This window comes from Pagrus major, chromosome 19, assembly GCF_040436345.1.
Source record: "Pagrus major chromosome 19, Pma_NU_1.0".
Taxonomy (NCBI): domain Eukaryota; kingdom Metazoa; phylum Chordata; class Actinopteri; order Spariformes; family Sparidae; genus Pagrus; species Pagrus major.
In genome coordinates this window covers 28,468,144-28,488,546 of record NC_133233.1, presented here as the reverse complement: position 1 = coordinate 28,488,546, position 20,403 = coordinate 28,468,144, and the positions used below count along the sequence as shown (strand labels likewise).

The 20,403-nt window shown below is 44.4% G+C and overlaps 1 protein-coding gene across 1 annotated transcript in view; it reads left to right on the top strand.

Annotated features, from left to right (window-relative positions):
• The window catches only part of LOC141014370 (uncharacterized), a 94,632-nt gene that overhangs the window by 9,760 nt on the left and 64,469 nt on the right, over positions 1-20,403 (top strand). Inside the window, 5 exon segments of the mRNA XM_073488108.1 lie at positions 3,517-4,511; positions 4,563-5,371; positions 5,648-5,785; positions 15,282-15,487; positions 15,611-15,730. Coding sequence (XP_073344209.1) covers positions 3,517-4,511; positions 4,563-5,371; positions 5,648-5,785; positions 15,282-15,487; positions 15,611-15,730 — 2,268 coding nt within the window.

The window sequence follows — 20,403 nt, the reverse complement described above, 5'->3', positions numbered from 1 at the left end:
TCCACAATAACACAATGACAAAGATACTTTTAGAAAAGAAAACATTGCTTCCAAAATTCACATAACTTTGTGTGAAACTTTCCCCTTTATTGATAATTGTCTCCTCTCTCACTTGTGTGGGACACGCAGGAGGCTGACGTGCTGCCAAGTGCTACCTGCTTGTTTTAGGTGTCCAACTGGGCTGTCCAGACCGAGCGCCCCGTGCTGTGGTCCTCCATGGCCAGCTTATGATTTCTACTGGTCCTTTTATGGAGCCAGATGAAAAAATAACACCTCAAATATGAAATGATAGAAGTGAAAATTGAAAATAAATAATTTATTCAAAAGAATATCAGAATTAAATCCAAATCATATTTAAATTGAAATGAACCTTTTCCTTCACTGATTTTTATTTTGAAAATGTTTCTGATTTTTTTATGATTCAAGATCAAAACTTGAACTTTCAAGTTCAAATTTTATTTTTTCAATACATTTATTTTCTCCAAATGAACAAACCTCTTGGCCTTGATCTGGCTCCATATCCTTTCACCATCTGTCCTATTTTGGCAGGATTCTGTGAGTGAATCTGACAAAACACTGGTAATTTACTAGAAATAGTGTCGCTGCTGTTTGTGATTGTGTTTTTCTGTATTTGTTCCTCAGAGATGTGCAGCAAACACACACAGGCACAGATCACAGGCTTAAGAAAACCCCTCCCCACATATAATCACACAAGTCTATGGTCCTTTTAACTTCACTGTTACAGAAGAAGCAGCGTCCTGCTTATCACATAAAAGGCTTCATGTTATCAATTCATGATCTTTATTATAAAGATGCTCTACATGTACGTCTAATTAGAAAAGAGCCGAGGAGCAGAATTTAAGTGAAAGACATTTTATGTGCTTGAAATGTTACATGTTGACTTTTGATCACTTTTGTGGACTTAGTTTGACTTTTTTGACTTGAAGACTTACATGAAGTCTTTTTACTCACTCTGACGTGTCAGGATATAACCTTTTTGATTAAAACTGCATTAAAATATCATGTGATCTGCTACTTCAGTGCACGCTAACAACAAATATTACTGGGACCATAATAAACATTTGCACACCAGCTTTTTTAATATCCAAGAATTCAAATCATAAACTCTACCACTGACTTCCTCAGTAATGAACTGGACACATTTAGGCACCTTGAGTAACCATATACTTGTTTTGTCACTTTGTGTATTTGACAGTGTTGAACCTGCATCCTGTTGGGTTCAGGTGTTTGGAGTTTCCATTTTCTAAACTTCTTCGTTCTGAACCTTCTTCAGCTCTGAACAGATTATTAAACACTGAATGATTTCAAGCAGGAACATTGTCTTCTGAACTTACATCATTTATTCTTTATTCAGATTGTGGCGCTGCAGTTTGTCAGAGATCAGCTGTGCTTCTCTGGCCTCAGCTCTGAAGTCCAACCCCTCCCATCTGAGAGAGCTGGAGCTGTGTCACAACAAGCTGCAGGATTCAGGAGTGAAGCTGCTGTGTGATTTTCTACAGAGTCCAAACTGTAGACTGGAGACTCTGAGGTCAGTTCACTGACTCTGTTACTGCTAACTAATATTTGAGTTTACATTCATACATAACTTACATTGATAAAGTTATAGATTTCCTTTGGTTCATATTTTCAATTTTCTTGAACTAAATGTCTTCTTCAGTCACAAAAGACTTCTGTTTCTTCAAGAAACTGTAGAAAATGTTCAGTTAGTTGTTAAAGTTAATTCATGTTTATAATTTGATCTGTTAACAGAAGAACTGAACTAACATTTGATTTAAATAAAGTTGAGAAGCTGAAGTAGAAATATTTTGATTTCTGTTGATGTCGATGTGTTTTCACAAATAATGTCTGATCATTGATATTGATCCTACAGAACACACACAGATCAAAGCATATTTTCAAAAGAAGATGTTTAAAAGAAAATTCAGTTTTTTCTCCTCTAATAACAGACCTGACTGAGATCAGCAGCATGTTATTAATCTGTGTTGACATGAACAGCTGTATGAATGTTGTGCTGACATGTGGATGATGTCTGTAGAAGGCTGATGATGATCCACAATAACACAATGACAAAGTTTGTGTATATGTGTGTTTTGGAGTAGTCATCAGTTGATGCCACGCCAGATCAGGGCCAAAACTCTGAAACTTACCTAAAAATATGAAATAATATATGAGTGAAAATTAAAAATAAGTAATTTATTCAAAAGAATTTCAGAAATAAACAAACCTTTTGGCCTTGATCTGGCTCCATATCCTTTCACCATCTGTCCTATTTTGGCAGGATTCTGTGAGTGAATCTGACAAAACACTGGTAATTTACTAGAAATAGTGTCGCTGCTGTTTGTGATTGTGTGTTTCTGTATTTGTTCCTCAGAGATGTGCAGCAAACACACACAGGCACAGACCACAGGCTTAAGAAAACCCCTCCCCACATATAATCACACAAGTCTATGGTCCTTTAACTTCATTGTTTCAGAAGAAGCAGCGTCCTGCTTATCACATAAAAGGCTTCATGTTATCAATTCATGATCTTTATTATAAAGATGCTCTACGTGTACGTCTAATTAGAAAAGAGCCGAGGAGCAGAATTTAAGTGAAAGACATTTTATGTGCTTGAAATGTCACATGTTGACTTTTGATCACTTTTGTGGACTTAGTTTGACTTTTTTGACTTGAAGACTTACATGAAGTCTTTTTACTCACTCTGACGTGTCAGGATATAACCTTTTTGATTCAAACTGCATTAAAATATCATGTGATCTGCTACTTCAGTGCACGCTAACAACAAATATTACTGGGACCATAATAAACATTTGCACACCAGCTTTTTTAATATCCAAGAATTCAAATCATAAACTCTACCACTGACTTCCTCAGTAATGAACTGGACACATTTAGGCACCTTGAGTAACCATATACTTGTTTTTGTCACTTTGTGTGTTTGACAGTGTTGAACCTGCATCCTGTTGGGTTCAGGTGTTTGGAGTTTCCATTTTCTAAACTTCTTCATTCTGAACTAGGGATGCCAATATGGGCATTTTTTCACTGATCGGGATCGGCAATTTTGAACGTGGACCCAAGCCCGATTATTTTTACGTCAGCTGTCGTCAACGGACCACAATTTGTGGCAGAATGCAATCGTGCTCATAACGTTAGTCTGGAGAACCTGTGGATAAAATGTCTGCAGTGTGGAAAATATTCCTTGATCTCTTTGGCGCCGCTCCAGGTGGCTGCCTGTAGCCGCAGCTCCCGTCGTGTTTTTTTAAACTTTTGTTTATTTGTTGGTTTATTCTTTTCGTTTGTCTTTCGAATCAATCACAACCCGTTCATAAAAGTTGTGACAATGGCTGGACTAAGTTTTGCTGCCCTTCTCCGCGTTCTTCTGTTACTTTTTCTACTCTTTGTAACAGAGAACTTTGCCGATAGTAGTGGGGGCATTGTTTAGACGCGCGAACAGCTGATTGCGCTGTGTGAGCCTGTGCTGCTGCCCGGAGACAGACCTGTGGTCCCAGGGGAGTTAAAGAGGAGACGCCGGGGTTGCAGGTCTGGAGCTATACGGAAGAGGAAAAGGAGAAGACATAAGCCAGCGGTCCCGGCGATTATAATGGGAAACGTGAGGTCTTTGGGGAATAAGACGGACGAACTCGCAGCGCTGGTGAAGACCCAGAGGGAATACCGTGAGTGCAGCATATTTTGCTTCAGTGAAACTTGGCTGCACTCGCACATCCTGGACAACAGCGTTGAGGTTCCAGGCTACGGTTTGGTACGAGGAGACAGAGACTGTTCCAAGAGTGGGAAGAAGAAGGGTGGCGGGCTTGCACTTTATGTGAGTGAGAGGTGGTGCAATCCCGGACATGTCACTGTGAAGGAACGGCTCTGTACCCCAGACATTGAACTGCTGGCTGTGGGAATGCGTCCGTATTATCTACCGAGGGAATTCACGTCGATCATTGTTATGGCCGTTTACATCCCTCCGTCAGCTGATGCAGCGGTGGCCTGTGACGCCATCAGCTCCGCCGCTGCTAAACTACAGACTGAACACCCGGATGCATTCATGGTGATTACAGGTGATTTTAATCATGCCTCACTGGACAAAACTCTAAATAACTATCACCAATATGTTGAATGCCCCACCAGAGGCAATAAAACACTGGACCTCCTCTATGCTAATGCCAGGGATGCATATGACGCCACAGCCCTTCCCCCCCTTGGCAGATCAGACCACAACTTGGTCATGATGACTCCCAGGTATGTCCCTCTTGTTAGACGGCAGCCCGTGCACACCAGGACGGTGAGGAGGTGGACACAGGAGGCCGCTGAGACACTGCAGGACTGCTTCGGGTCGACAGACTGGGATGTACTCTGTGAGCCACATGGGGAAGACATTGACAAGATGACTGACTGCATCACAGATTACATCAGATTCTGTGAGGACACCACCGTACCAGCCCGCACCGTGCGCTGCTTCTCCAACAACAAGCCCTGGATTACCAGTGACCTGAAGGCACTTCTTAACAAGAAGAAGAGGGCTTTCATGTCTGGAGACAGAGAGGAGCAGAGGAGAGTGCAGCATGAACTCCGAGAGATGCTGAGGACGTGCAAGGACAACTACAGGAGGAAGCTGGAGGCCAAACTCCAACAGAACAGTGTGAGGGATGTGTGGGCAGGAATGAAGCACATCACGGGGATGAAGGGGAAGGACAGGCAGACATCAGGGAGCCTGGATAGAGCAGACCAGTTGAACCAGTTTTTTAACAGGTTTAGCTCACCTCCGACACCCCCTGCCCCCCACACACCCACACTGTCCCAAATGGCTCGACCCACCCCCCAGCTTTCTCCTGTACAACACCTCTCCATCTGCCCCCCCTCCTTGTCCCCCACATCCTCCTCCTCCTCCTCCACTGAGGACATCTGCACCAACCCCCGCCCAACGGTGACTACAGGCCAGGTAAAGAGGCAGCTGGAAAGACTACACCAGCGAAAGGCTGCAGGCCCTGATGGCATCACACCCAGGATCCTGAAGACCTGTGCCAGCCAGCTGTCTACTGTACTGGCACATCTGTACAACCTGAGCCTGAGTCTGGAGAAAGTCCCTATGATGTGGAAGACATCCTGCTTGGTTCCAGTCCCCAAGAAGTTGAGACCATCCTACCCGGCAGACTACAGACCAGTCGCCCTCACATCTCATGTGATGAAGGTCCTGGAGAGACTGGTCTTAGCCCAGCTGAGGCCACAGGTGATGACGTATCTGGACCCTTTGCAATTTGCCTATCAGCCCCATTTAGGAGTCGATGATGCTGTCATCTACCTGCTGCAACGAGCCCATATGCATCTGGATGGTGGAGGAGGCACTGTGAGGATCACATTCTTTGATTTCTCCAGTGCTTTCAACACCATTCAACCTCTGCTACTGGGTGAGAAGCTGCAGGTGATGGGTGTTGACGACGCATGGATCTCCTGGATTACTGACTACTTGATAGGCAGGCCACAGTTTGTCCGTCTGGGCAGTGTCCTGTCTGATGTGGTGGTCAGTGATACAGGAGCTCCACAGGGAACTGTGCTTTCTCCCTTCCTCTTCACCTTATACACCACTGACTTTCAGTACAACTCTGAGTCGTGTCACCTGCAGAAGTTTTCTGACGACTCAGCTGTTGTCGGGTGTGTAAGAGAGGGAGAGGAGGGGGAGCACAGGACACTGGTGGACAACTTTGTTGAGTGGTCCGAACAGAATCACCTGAGGCTGAATGTCAACAAGACCAGAGAGATGGTGATTGACTTCAGGAGGAAGAAGATGCCTTCACAGCCACTAAGGATCAGGGGGGAGGTGGTGGAAGAGGTGGACGACTACAAGTACCTGGGAGTGGTGATTGATAACAGACTGGACTGGAAATCTAATACCGAGGCTGTGTACAAGAAGGGGGTGAGCAGACTCTATTTCCTGAGGAAGCTGAGATCCTTCAACGTGTGCAGCAAGATGTTGGAGATCTTCTACCAGTCTGTTGTTGCCGGAGCAATTTTCTTTGCTGCTGTGTGTTGGGGCAGCAGCATCAGAGCCAGCGACACTAACAGACTTGATAAAATCATCAAGAAGGCTGGCTCTGTACTCGGTCTCAGGTTGGACTCTTTTGAGACAGTGGTGGAGAGGAGAACGCTGAAGAAACTTTTATCCATCATGGACAATGATCAGCACCCTCTCCATCACACAGTAGACAGACTGCGGAGTACCTTCTCACACAGGCTGCTTCAGCTCCGCTGTCGAAGGGACAGATACAGGAAATCCTTCCTGCCACATGCCATCACACTGTATAATAACAGCTGAAACTCTGGTCATAACATACAGTCTCCACGCACTTTATATGTTTTTTTTTACACTGTTCTGCACCTCATCTGTTCACGGCACCTTATACTTTATGTTGCACTACCATTAATACTGCTTGTGTATACACCAACACTGCTCATTTATACATTTTTTATACATATTTTCTGTATATATACATTTTTATATTACATTTTATATTGTTATGTTAATATGTCTAGGTTGTTCTTTTTATTTTACATTTTTTATACTGCTATGTTAATATGTTAATATGTCTAGTGTAACAGGTCGTGAGTGAGAGTCGGTCGTGTGAGCAGGAAAAACAGTAATGTCCACAAAAATAGTTCACTTGGGACTTCACTTTTGCCCTTTTATTGAGCCGAACACTTCATACTATCATACATGACAAAGAAGCGGTCTCACTTTACTCACTGTTAGCTGAGTTAAGAAGAAGAAAAAAGGAGAAACCATAGGGAGAAAACGGCAGCTCAGTAAGCTAATGGCGTCCACTCATCGGGTAGCCTTCTTCTCTACTGAAAACAAAACAACGCGGCGCGACGCTCAATGACGTCCCGGCGCCGCCACGCTTACGTTCTTAAAGGAACATTTACAACTGTTACACTAGGATATTCTCTTTATTTCACTGTGTTGTCATTCGTCTCTGTGTGTAATGCTGCTGCTACACCTTAATTTCCCAGCTTGGGATCAATAAAGTATATCTATTCTATTCTATTCTATAAATTAGAAAGTGAAAGCGGTCCAACGGCAACACGTAACATTTGCAATACGACCGCTTCACGAGCTGGTAACAAAAGAGCTGCATTTAATACTACAAATTTGATACGGCACATAAACAAAAACATGAGTTCACTCAAGCAATACAGGCAAAGGCATCGAAGCAACAAACACTCGTGGATACTTTCAAAAGGAAAGAGAAATATCCTCGAGTCAGCGACATGGCCACAAATATTACAGAGAAGGTCATTGAATTCATCACTCTGGATAACCAGCCCACCTCTGTGGGAGAGGGTCAGGGTTTAGTTACTGATTTTGTTTACTTGTTGTTTTTGTTAAAAAAAAAACAACAAAAAAACAAATGAAAACCAATGTTGCAGAATAAGAAAGAGCCACATGAAAGTATTTACTTTGTTTGAACAAAATAAAAAAAGCTATTAAGAACAGCTTGGATGCAGGTGATTTTTTTCTTAATGCAGCTGTATTATCTAAGAAAATATTAGTTAGGGCTAAGTATCGGATCGGGACTTGGTATCGGCAGATACTAAATATTAAATGACTCAGATCGGGATTGGGGTAAAAAAAACCTGATCAGGACATCCCTATTCTGAACCTTCTTCAGCTCTGAACAGATTATTGAACACTGAATGATTTCAAGCAGGAACATTGTCTTCTAAACTTACATCATTTATTCTTTATTCAGATTGATGGGCTGCAGTTTGTCAGAGATCAGCTGTGCTTCTCTGGCCTCAGCTCTGAAGTCCAACCCCTCCCATCTGAGACAGCTGGAGCTGAATAACAACAAGCTACAGGATTCAGGAGTGAAGCTGCTGTGTGATTTTCTACAGAGTCCAAACTGTAGACTGGAGACTCTGAGGTCAGTTCACTGACTCTGTTACTGCTAACTAATATTTGAGTTTACATTCAAACATAACTTACATTGATAAAGTTATAGATTTCCTTTGGTTCATATTTTCAATTTTCTTGAACTAAATTTCTTCTTCAGTCACCAAAGACTTCTGTTTCTTCAAGAAACTGTAGAAAATGTTCAGTTAGTTGTTAAAGTTAATTAATGTTTCTACTTTAATCTGTTAACAGAAGAACTGAACTAACATTTGATTTAAATTGATGAAGTTGAGAAGCTGAAGTAGAAATATTTTGATTTCTGTTGATGTCAATGTGTTTTCACTAATAATGTCTGATCATTGATATTGATCCTACAGAACACACACAGATCAAAGCATATTTTCAAAAGATGTTTAAAAGAAAATTCAGTTTTTTCTCCTCTAATAACAGACCCGACTGAGATCAGCAGCATGTTATTAATCTGTGTTGACATGAACAGCTGTATGAATGTTGTGCTGACATGTGGATGATGTCTGTAGAAGACTGATGATGATCCACAATAACACAATGACAAAGTTACTCTACTCATTTTAGAGAAAAGCTCATTGATGAGGACACAGTAATGTTGAGCTACACATTTAAAACCTGAACACATCTGATTGGATCATGAATTGATTTTTATCTCCATCATTTATTCTTCATTCAGATTGTGGAGCTGCAGTTTGTCGAAGATCAGCTGTGCTTCTCTGGCCTCAGCTCTGAAGTCCAACCCCTCCCATCTGAGAGAGCTGTGGCTGAATTACAACAACCTGCAGGATTCAGACATGAAGCTGCTGTGTGATCTGCAGGAGAGTCCAGACTGTCGACTGGAGACTCTGAGGTCAGTAGAGGGTTGGAGTCAGTTCATGCTGGTTTCAGCAGTATTGTACTAAACACAGTATCAAAGTAAAGATCCAGTATTTCCTGCTTTCCTCAGTGAAGCTGTGAGAGGAGAACGGTGACAGGCTTCATGATTGGACAGAAAGACAGAGAGAGAGCAGTCAGCCAATCAGACGAGCCAGAAGCTTGTTGTGATCGTGTGTTTGAGTTGATGTGAAGACGACTGTTGTTGTTGTGTTCATGTCTACAGGAATAAAGCTGGATCACAGCTGACAGCATCACAGGATGTGTAGAGACAGTGTCCTCATTCATCAAACTGTCGGAGCATCAAATCTGATCTCAAAGTGTTTGTTCTCTCATTTCAACACTGAACAACTGATCAGTTCATCTTTGTCACAGCTCTCAGATCAGTCTGACTGAAGCCTGCAAATCACTGGCTCTTATTTCAGAGAACCATCATTACATTTAGTAACCATGTGGTCTGTATACGGACCAGAACCTCTGCTGAAGTCCACAAACCACAGCTGATGTTTTACTGTTCAGTGTAGGACCTTTAACGTTATATTTATATCTGCCCATGTGTCATTTGATTTGTCCAAATATTTTTATAACAGACTCCATATTTACACATTTGTCATGTGATGTTTCCAAAGTAGATGAAATATTTAAATGTGAGTGAGACTCTGGTTTTTAACAGCAGTAAATCATCATTAAAGTGAGCTGTGAGTATCTCTCTGTTCCTGCAGTAATGATGCGTTCAGGGACTGTCAGCAGTTTATTTCCACTGTGTCCTTCAGTGAAAGCTGCAGAGTAAACAGACTTGATGTCCAAAGTGTCTGCAGGTCTGTGAGCTTCACTCCAACACGTTAACATGAGAGCTGAAAGGAAGCTGGCTACGCTACACAGCCGCTCCACTTGTCTGAACAGGACTGAAGTCCTGCTGGTCTTTATATCACTGACTGACAGCTGATGGAGGGAGTCTCTGCAAACACTCATTTATCACTTTACTGTCTCTCTGCTTCTCTCATCAGCTGGGAGTCTTAACTACTGTGAGAAAGGTGGAGGTGTTGAGAGGATCAGCTGTGTCCTGATGATCCAGAGAGGTTGAAGCAGCACCATCAGCTGGTGGGTGGAGAGGCTCTGACTGGGCCGTGTTACTGGGAGGTGGAGTGGAGAGGAGAGCTTCATCCAGCAGTGACTGACGGACCAATCACAACACGTGGAGATGACTGTCAGTGCTGCAGTGTGAACTGCTCTGAGATCAGCTCCACTGTCACACACAATGTCCAGTCCAGCATCGTCCCTGTGTTCCTCTGGATGTGACAGAGTATCATCAGTGTATCTGGACTGCTCTGCTGCTGCTCTGTCCTTCTACACAGTCTCTGCAGACACACTGACGCTCCTCCACTCCTTCTGCTCCACACTCAGACACCTCCTCCACCTGGAACCTGGATCTTTATTCTTTTATTCACTCACATCTTCTCAACACAAAGAGCCTCAACAGATTAATCTATCCAGGCGTGTTTATCACCACATAATCGTACATTGACACTTTTAATTGGATATTTCCTTGGTGCAGTTAATCTCCACATATTCCTGAGTAACAGTGGAGATTAATGCAGTACTCTGTGTGTACTGCCACTGAATAAGACATCAGAGATGTTGTAGATGTTAACTGACATTCATTTTAATGTAAAATCAACATTTTAACAGATGAATTAATGATGTAATATATAATGTAATGAATGATGGCATTGTTTTGTTGCTGTAACTGATGACCATGAAAGGAAGAACATGTTGATTTCACTGATGTAATTTAGTATTTTTATAGTTTTGTAACAGTCTTCTCATGTGATGGAAATGTTGTAAAACAAACAAACAATGCACAAATATTAAACACCAGAGTCACATATTTTGGTGGTAATGTCTTTTATTAATGCTGTAAATTCTGTCTCAGCTCTGCTTTGAATTGAATTGAAAAACATTGTTTCCATGTAGACAAAGTGAGCATTTAAAAAACTTGATTTCCTCACAGCAGAAACACACTTCAAATGTGTCCAACAACACAGAACAAGGTTGTGATGCACAGTTACAGTTTCAGTCCCACTGGGACCATCAACAATAAAACATAGGAGCATGAAAAAAGTGTGTAAACGTAGAAACCTGATTATATTTATTTTACATTATAAAGTTTTTAAGGGAAGATTTTTGTTTTCAGGAATATTTTGCTAAATATTGTCATTTTCCAGAAGAAGAAATCAGCAGGAAAGAGCAGGAATCTGGAGACTTGGATCAGGACAGACGAGCTGTATGGGGCCATTTTATATCACAAATGTTTGGTGGAAACATCGAACCTGTAAAATATATCGACATAAATGATGACAGGTTGAGGGACAGCACAACCTGGTGTAATATGAACAGTGAGAAGTGAACTTACAGATCAGGACTGAATCTAGAAATGTGGAGGATGTCCTTTACTGCTCGTCCTCACGCACACAAGTCTGAAGTTAAATTTAAAGATCAGCACATGTGATATTAAGTTCTGCATGAGGCCATAAAACAGACAAATCTACCAGTTCATCAGACTCATCTTCCAGATCTACTGTGTCACTGAGAGCTGAAGCTTTTTCTATGGACCATGATTTCACCAAGAATTACAATGAAACACAAAGTGGCACATAAACAATAGTTTTATTGCATTAGTCTGATATTTGGCTCATAATTACATGTTGAAGAGAAAAAAACAACCTTAAAAAGGAAATTTGACAAACTGCATTTAAATTAGTTAGATGTCATTTGTGAATGGGAGGAACTCCTGAAATGGAAAATTAAAAAAAGAATAATAGAAAATGGTTCAACATTTTGGGAAATGTGCTTTCTCACCAGCAGTTGTCATCTTAGTGTAAAGAGTGGAAAGTGGCATTGTGGGTAATGACACTGCTGGACTCATTATGGACAGTTTAAAAAACAAATGATCCAAATCGACCCAGCAGAACCAGAGATATCACCTTTTTTATTCCACACGTTCTTCTTCCTTCTCAAAACCTGGTGCCTACATTACCCACAATGCAACTTAGCCACTGAGTGACATCACTGGAGGCACTTTATCAGATTACACGCAGCTTCCTCTTTGGCTCTGATGCAGCATGTAATCTGCAAAGTAACTAAAGTTGTTGAGTAAATGTACTTAGTTACATCCCTCACTGTCTCCAGATCAGCTGTCTTTATGACAACATAACTGCAGATTAACACATTTAATTGGATCTTTGTGTTCTGCTTCCTGTTGCAGCTCCACCCTGTGGAGCGATGGAGTAGTGCAGTTAATTTCCACATGTTTCTGATGAACAGTAGAAGTTGATGTTGCAGAGTGAAGTTCTGCTTATTACCACTAATATCAGCTGTTTGTCATTTCATAATAAATGACGTGGATCAAATCTGAACACAGTCTGATTCAATCGAGGCTTTACTGAATCTTCTGGACTGACTTGTGTCTGGATTTTGGTGCAAAGTCAGCAGCTTCATATTTCATCTTTCTATAACGTTTGATATTAAAAAGATGTGTTTAACATGCTGATTCTACACTTTATGTTCATTAATCATGTCTGTAAAACAATTACAAGTACACAGAAATATAAAACTATCTGGATTTTGACAGAAAACAAACAAATCCTGTGTTTGACTGTAAAGTATGTGAAGTTTATCAGAGTTTTGTGTGAGACCCTGCTGGTTTTCACATCACATGATCAGCACAGACACATGACGTCAACCTGTGGAGCTTTTTCTCTCACAAATCATTGTTGAAGCTGACGTCATCAGCACCGTGCATGTTCTGCTGGTCCTGCTGGAGCTGCTTCCTGCCAGCAGATGTCCCCATTTCCACTGTTTGGACCCATCAGAAAGTCCAGACTTGATAGTTTCCTGTGTCAGTGGTGATGGTTCGGTCCTCTTGGACTGTAGCCAGCCCTGCATGTCGGTCCAGAACAGTTGGACTGATTCACAGTGAAACAACATGTGATCCAAACTTTCAAACCACAGTTATTCACATCAAAGTTAAACCTCAGTCTCAAGAATCGGTTTGTTTGATGAATCTCAGTGAAGATGTTGAAGTTCAGCTCCTTCAGCTGAGGAGGGAGAGGGATTGAAATGTTTCTCCTCCGTCTGATCTGCACCTCATCACCGGAGCTGCTTGTTGTTGACAGGCTCATCATGTTTGTCTCATCCAAACCTGGCAACAATGACCGTGACGGTGACGTACGTACGTAACGTGGCCCGTGGCCGGTGGGCGGGGCCAGAGCGTCAACGTCTGTCCGAGTTGGACGGCGAAGATGCGTCGAAGGATCAAAGCGTCAGGCGCCGAGAAAAGGAGGAGGAAGAGGCTGAGGAAGCACCAGAACCAGAACCAGGTGATGTGAAGTGATGCAGTGCTCACCAGCTGATGGACGTTTAGCGACAAAGCGTCTGTTTTTAGTTCAACATGTAGAAAAAGCCGTCAGCGGCTGCGGGTGCTGCTAGCTAGCTAGCTAGCTGTAGCCTGCGTCAGGCTCTGGCGCCACCGGCGGTCGCCTCAGTTCTGGAGAAGAGAGAAACTTGAACCCAGAAGCTGGACGGTTGGATTTCTCTCTTTATTTAAAATAGATAAAACATATTTGTGAATGTTTCTCTTCTCCACATATTTTTGAGTTTATTTAGTTTAGTTATCTGAGTGAAACGTGAAGAGATGTCCTGAAACGTAGCTTCCATCTTCCACATGAGTTTGTGATGATCATCAGGGCTCAAGTTCTCAGCACCTGATGGACCGGGATCATGGACCAAGATCGTCCAGCAGCTCCTAATCAGGGAGAAATCGAGCCCTGCTGATTATTGTTGCTTCGCAATAGCAGCAATGAAAGTGTGTTGTCTTTCGACAACTCAAGCCACATTTGATGATTGTGAACTCTGAAAGAGACACAACAGTAAAGTAACATTATAAAATTAAATGAAATACATTGCGCTATAAATAAGGGAAAAATGTCAAATCAAAAAATGTGTCTTGTTTTTATTCAATATCAATTTGGAAAGCTGAGGAGACGAGGAGTTCAGGGTGGACAAGGGCAGGAGAGAGTTATATTACAGTGTAGGGCTGTAGGGCAATTACTCGAACATTAAGAAAAATTAACACAAATGTGAAATTGGTTCATGTTAGTTACTCATAGTCCAGAGAAATATAGGCTGAATATATGCATAGAGGAACTATAAGTAAAACTGAAAAGAAAACACCCACAATGCGTTTATTATAATACCATATAATAATATTACATATAGAAAAATAATAAAATATGACCAGAGGCTCATAAAGCATCCTATTTCTGAGTTGTATAGTTGTGATTTTAAAATCAAAAAGACAAGATATGCTCTTAATAACAAAACAAAAAAAACACTGATATATTCATAGAGCATATTTACTGTACATGTAAATATAAAGTTTGCAGCTAATTCACATGACCTAACGATACACCTAAAATTATATGAACAACATTATAAAAGTCACACTTCCTCCATTATTTATACCGAAGCGGAAACAGAACCGAGGAAAGAGACAGGAAAACAGGAAAACCGAGCAGGAAGCATCACGGTGACGTCAAATGTTGGAGAGTGGGCGGAGTTAAACGTTTGACTCCGCCCACATTGAGGTCTGCGGCCTGCAGGGCGGAGACATGAAAGTGAAAGTGTTCAGACTTAATTTTGAGTCGACAGCAGCAGCAGGAGGAGGAAAAGACGTCTGAGGCAGAGGTGAGTTTTATTTCTACATTATTGTTTTACAGTCAAAGTCTCTGATTCATCTGTGAGAACAGCGGGATCGGCTACAAAATTCACATTGAACAAGAGACAACAAGCTCATATTTAAAGAAAACTTACGAGAGGCTGGATGTTTGTTTACTCTGTGTGTGTGTGTGTGTGTGTGTGTGTGTGTGTGACTTCCTCCTTCCTCAGTCTGGGTTGAGACTCTTCAACAGATTTTTCTCGTGACTCTTGTGCTCTGAGCTCAGTCAGTGTTATGTTGCTTATTTCTCAGACTGACTCAAGTCCAGAAGACGACAGCAGTTTTGTTTTATGAATTTTATTGTCAATATTTTCTCTGCCACTTCAGGTTCACCTGACAAAATAGTCTAACAGTAAAAGTTTTCACTAATGAAGCCTCGATTAAAGTCTGTTTCATGGACTTGGACTTCACTGTTCACTCATTGAAGATATTGTGTTGTACCACAGTAGATCCTGTACTGTCCTGTTGGTCAGAAGGATCCAGATTGCTGTTTCAGTATTAACATATTTTGTTATAACTTAACACTAAGAACTAGATTCTGTTAGACATTTAACCTCTGACATTTAAAAGATGAAACCCAGTTGCAAAGACACAAAATGTTTTCTGTAGAAATCTCAAGTGAAAGATGCCAGAACAATTATTTTATTAGATTTTACACCCTCCTCCTCTGCATCTTGTTTCACCTGTTTGTCCTCCTTGTCTTCATGTTGTTCTCCTTCCATGTGCTACATATTTACCTCAGTGCTTTCTGAAGTGCAGAAGATGAGTGATTGTATGGAGGAAGAGGAGGACGGAGCAGAGTCTCCAGTCTCCAGCTGTCTGTCTATGAAGAGTGACTGGTCCAAAGAACCGTCTCTGAACTTCAGTAATGAACCTGGACCCTCAGACACACAGTAAGAAGACTGCCATGTTTTTAGTCATCAAACTGTCAGTATCAGCAATTTGTGTATTTAGATGTGTATTGATACTTAACAGTGATTGACATGAAATTAATAAAAACATGCTGGTGTTTCCAGAAGTCAGTACCACAGATGGAGTGAAGAGTCTCCAGTCTCCAGCTGTCTGTCTATGAAGAGTGACTGGTCCAAAGAATTTCCTCTGAACTTCAGTAATGAACCTGGACCCTCAGACACACAGTAAGAAGACTGCCATGTTTTTAATCATCAAACTGTCAGTATCAGCAATTTGTGTATTGACATGAAATTAATAAAAACATGTTGGTGTTTCCAGAAGTCAGTACCACAGATGGAGTGAAGAGTCTCCAGTCTCCAGCTGTCTGTCTATGAAGAGTGACTGGTCCAAAGAATTTCCTCTGAACTTCAGTAATGAACCTGGACCCTCAGACACACAGTAAGAAGACTGCCATGTTTTTAATCATCAAACTGTCAGTATCAGCAATTTGTGTATTGACATGAAATTAATAAAAACATGTTGGTGTTTCCAGAAGTCAGTACCACAGATGGAGTGAAGAGTCTCCAGTCTCCAGCTGTCTGTCTATGAAGAGTGACTGGTCCAAAGAATTTCCTCTGAACTTCAGTAATGAACCTGGACCCTCAGACAAACAGTCAGAAAACTGCCAGTTACTTTTTAACCACCAAACTTTGAATATCACCAGTTTGTGTATTTAGATGTGTATTGATAATTAACAGTGATTCACATCAAATTAATAAAAAGATGCTGGTGTTTCCAGAAATCCATATGACAGACGGAGAGAAGAGTCTTCAGTCTCCAGCTATCTGTCTATGAAGAGTGACTGGTCCAGAGAATTTCCTCTGAACTTCAGTAATGAACCTGGACCCTCAGACACACAGTAAGAGATGTGTATAAATATATATATTATATAGTTTTATCATTACCATTAAATGATTGTCGTGAATTATTTTGTTTTACTGGACATTACATTAGAAAAAGTGGTTTGTGTTTTATACTTTATACAATTACATATCAGCAGCATCAGATTGTTCTTGAATGAACTGGTGTGACAGTGGCTCCCACAGAGTGTTGCATTATGGGTTGTCTGTAGTGTTAATGTTGGATAGTGAGTTGCTCAAGTCCATCCATCCATCCATCCATTATCTGCCGCTTATCCGGGGCCGGGTCGCGGGGGCAGCTGCCTGAGCAGGGATACCCAGACTTCCCTCTCCCCGGACACTTCCTCCAGCTCCTCCGGGAGGATCCCAAGGCGTTCCCAGGTCAGCCGGGTGACATAGTCACTCCAGCGTGTCCTGGGTCTTCCTCGGGGTCTCTTCCTCCCGGTGGGGCATGCCTGGAACACCTCCCGAGGGAGGCGTCCAGGGGGCATCCGATACAGATGCCCGAGCCACCTCAGCTGACTCCTCTCGATGTGGAGGAGCAGCGGTTCTACTCTGAGCTCCTCCCGCATGACACAGCTCCTCACCCTATCTCTAAGGGAGCGCCCTGCCACCCTGCGGAGGAAACTCATTTCGGCCGCTTGTATCCGGGATCTTATTCTTTCGGTCATGACCCAAAGTTCATGACCATAGGTGAGGGTAGGAACGTAGACTGACCGGTAAATTGAGAGCTTCGCCTTTCGGCTCAGCTCTCTCTTCACCACGACAGACCGATACAACGACCGCATTACTGCGGCCGCCGCACCGATCCGCCTGTCAATCTCACGCTCCATCCTTCCCTCACTCGTGAACAAGACCCCGAGATACTTAAACTCCTCCACTTGAGGCAGGAACTCTCCCCCAACCTGGAGGGAACAAGCCACCTTTTTCCGGTCGAGAACCATGGCCTCAGACTTGGAGGTGCTGATTCTCATCCCAGCTGCTTCACACTCGGCTGCAAACCGCCCCAGAACATGCTGGAGGTCCCGGCTCGAAGGAGCCAACAAGACAACATCATCTGCGAAAAGCAGGGATGAAATCCGGTGGCTCCCGAACCAGATCCCCTCCGGCCCATGACTGCGCCTAGAAATTCTGTCCATAAAAATAATGAACAGAACCGGTGACAAAGGGCAGCCCTGCCGGAGTCCAACATGCACTGGAAACAGGTCTGACTTACTGCCGGCAATGCGAACCAAGCTCCTGCTCCGGTCGTACAGGGACCGTACAGCCCTTAGTAGAGGGCCCCCGACCCCGTACTCCCGAAGCACCCCCCACAGAATGCCACGAGGGACACGGTCGAATGCCTTCTCCAAGTCCACAAAACACATGTGGACTGGTTGGGCAAACTCCCATGAACCCTCCAGCACCCTGCTGAGGGTATAGAGCTGGTCCAGTGTTCCACGGCCAGGACGAAAACCGCATTGTTCCTCCTGAATCCGAGGTTCGACTATCGGCCGAATTCTCCTCTCCAGTACCCTGGAATAGACTTTACCAGGGAGGCTGAGGAGTGTGATCCCCCGGTAGTTGGAACACACCCTCCGGTCCCCCTTTTTGAATAGAGGGACCACCACCCCGGTCTGCCAGTCCAGAGGCACTGTCCCCGACTGCCACGCGATGTTGCAGAGACGTGTCAGCCAAGACAGCCCCACAACATCCAAAGACTTGAGGTACTCAGGGCGGATCTCATCCACCCCCGGTGCTTTGCCACCGGGCAGCTTCCGGACTACCTCGGTGACTTCAGCTTGGGTGATGAATGGATCGACCTCCGAGTCCCCAGCCTCTGCTTCCTCTATGGAAGACGTGTCAGTGGGATTGAGGAGATCCTCGAAGTACTCCTTCCACCGCCCGACGATATCCCCAGTCGAGGTCAACAGCTCCCCGCCTCCACCGTAAACAGTGTTGGCGGGGTGCTGCTTCCCCTTCCTAAGGCGCCGGATGGTTTGCCAGAATTTCCTCGAGGCCGACCGGTAGTCCTTCTCCATGGCCTCCCCGAACTTTTCCCAGGCCCGAGTCTTTGCTTCCGCGACCGCCCGTGCTGCCGCACGCTTGGCCTGCCGGTACCCGTCAGCTGCCTCAGGAGTCCCCCGAGCCAGCCAGGCTCGATAGGACTCCTTCTTCAGCTTGACAGCATCCCTTACTGTCGGTGTCCACCACCGAGTTCGGGGATTGCCGCCACGACAGGCACCGGAGACCTTACGGCCACAGCTCCGAACAGCCGCGTCAACAATGGAGGCGGAGAACAAGGCCCATTCGGACTCAATGTCCCCAGCCTCCCTCGGGATCTGGTCAAAGCTCTCCCGGAGGTGGGAGTTGTAGGCCTCCCCGACAGAGGGTTCCACCAGACGTTCCCAGCAGACCCTCACAGTACGTTTGGGTCTGCCAAGTCTGTCCAGTTTCCTCCCCTGCCAGCGAAACCAACTCACCACCAGGTGGTGATCAGTTGACAGCTCAGCCCCTCTCTTCACCCGAGTGTCCAAGACATACGGCCGGAGGTCAGATGACACGACCACAAAGTCGATCATCGACCTCCGGCCTAGGGTGTCCTGGTGCCATGTGCACTGATGAACACCCTTATGCTTGAACATGGTGTTCGTTATGGACAAACTGTGACTGACACAGAAGTCCAACAACAGAACACCACTCGGGTTCAGATCAGGGAGGCCGTTCCTCCCAATCACTCCCCTCCAGGCAACACTGTCGCTGCCTACGTGAGCGTTGAAGTCCCCCAGCAGAACGATGGAGTCCCCAGTTGGAGCACTCTCCAGTACCCCTCCCAGGGACCCCAAGAAGGCCGGGTACTCTGCACTGCCGTTTGGCCCATAGGCCGAAACAACAGTGAGAGACCTATCCCCGACCCGGAGGCGCAGGGAAACGACCCTCTCGTTCACCGGGGAAAACTCCAACACATGGCGGCTGAGCTGGGGAGCTATGAGCAAGCCCACACCTGCTCGCCGCCTCTCACCGCGGGCAACTCCAGAGTAGAAGAGAGTCCAGCCTCTCTCAAGGAGTTGGGTTCCAGAGCCCAGACTGTGCGTGGAGGAGAGCCCGACTATCTCTAGCCGGTAGCGCTCTACCTCCCGCACCAGTTCAGGCTCTTTCCCCCTCAGCGAGGTGACATTCCATGTCCCCATGGCTAGAGTCACCGTCCGGGGATTGGGTCGCCGGGGCACCCGCCCAGGACAGCCACCCAAATCGCACCGCACCAGCCCCTTCTGAACCCTCCTGCGGGTGGTGGGCCTACTGGAGGGCGGGCCCACGTCGCTCCTTCGGGCTGTGCCCGGCCGGGTCCCGTGGGCAAAGACCCGGCCACCAGGCGCTCGTCTGCGAGCCCCAACCCCGGGCCTGGCTCCAGGGTGGGGCCCCGGTGACGCCATTCCGGGCGACGTACACTTCCTTGATGTATTCTTAATCATAGGGGGCTGGAACCGCTCTTAGTCTGACCTGTCACCTAGGACCTGTCTGCCTTGGGAGACCCTACCAGGGGCATTAAGCCCCGGACAACATAGCTCCTAGGATCATTCAGGTACTCAAACCCCTCCACCACGGCAAGGTGTCGGTTCAAGTCCATTCATGGTGTTTGTTAGTCAGTCAGTCCTGAAAGTTGATGATGATTCATACAGTGTGTTTTTTTGCGATGGAAGAAATAAATTCCTGAGTTTGACAACGAGCCAAAAAGTATCCCAACATCTTTACTGTCAAAGGATCAAATGATCTGTTGAAAAGCCGAGAATCACCACTGGAACGTCCGGATGAGGACGAGCACAAAGATAAAGTCTGAAAAATGACGTCATGCTGCCAGAGAAAATGTATTTGTTTGCTTCTGCAAGTCTGACGAGAGTAGGATACTGTTCACATCTGAACCGATACCAGTACCCAACAGTACCTTTTGATACTTTACTCTCTGTCTAATAACAAAACATGTAAGTTCAGTTCTAAGCTGTTAAATCGAGTCACTTTAG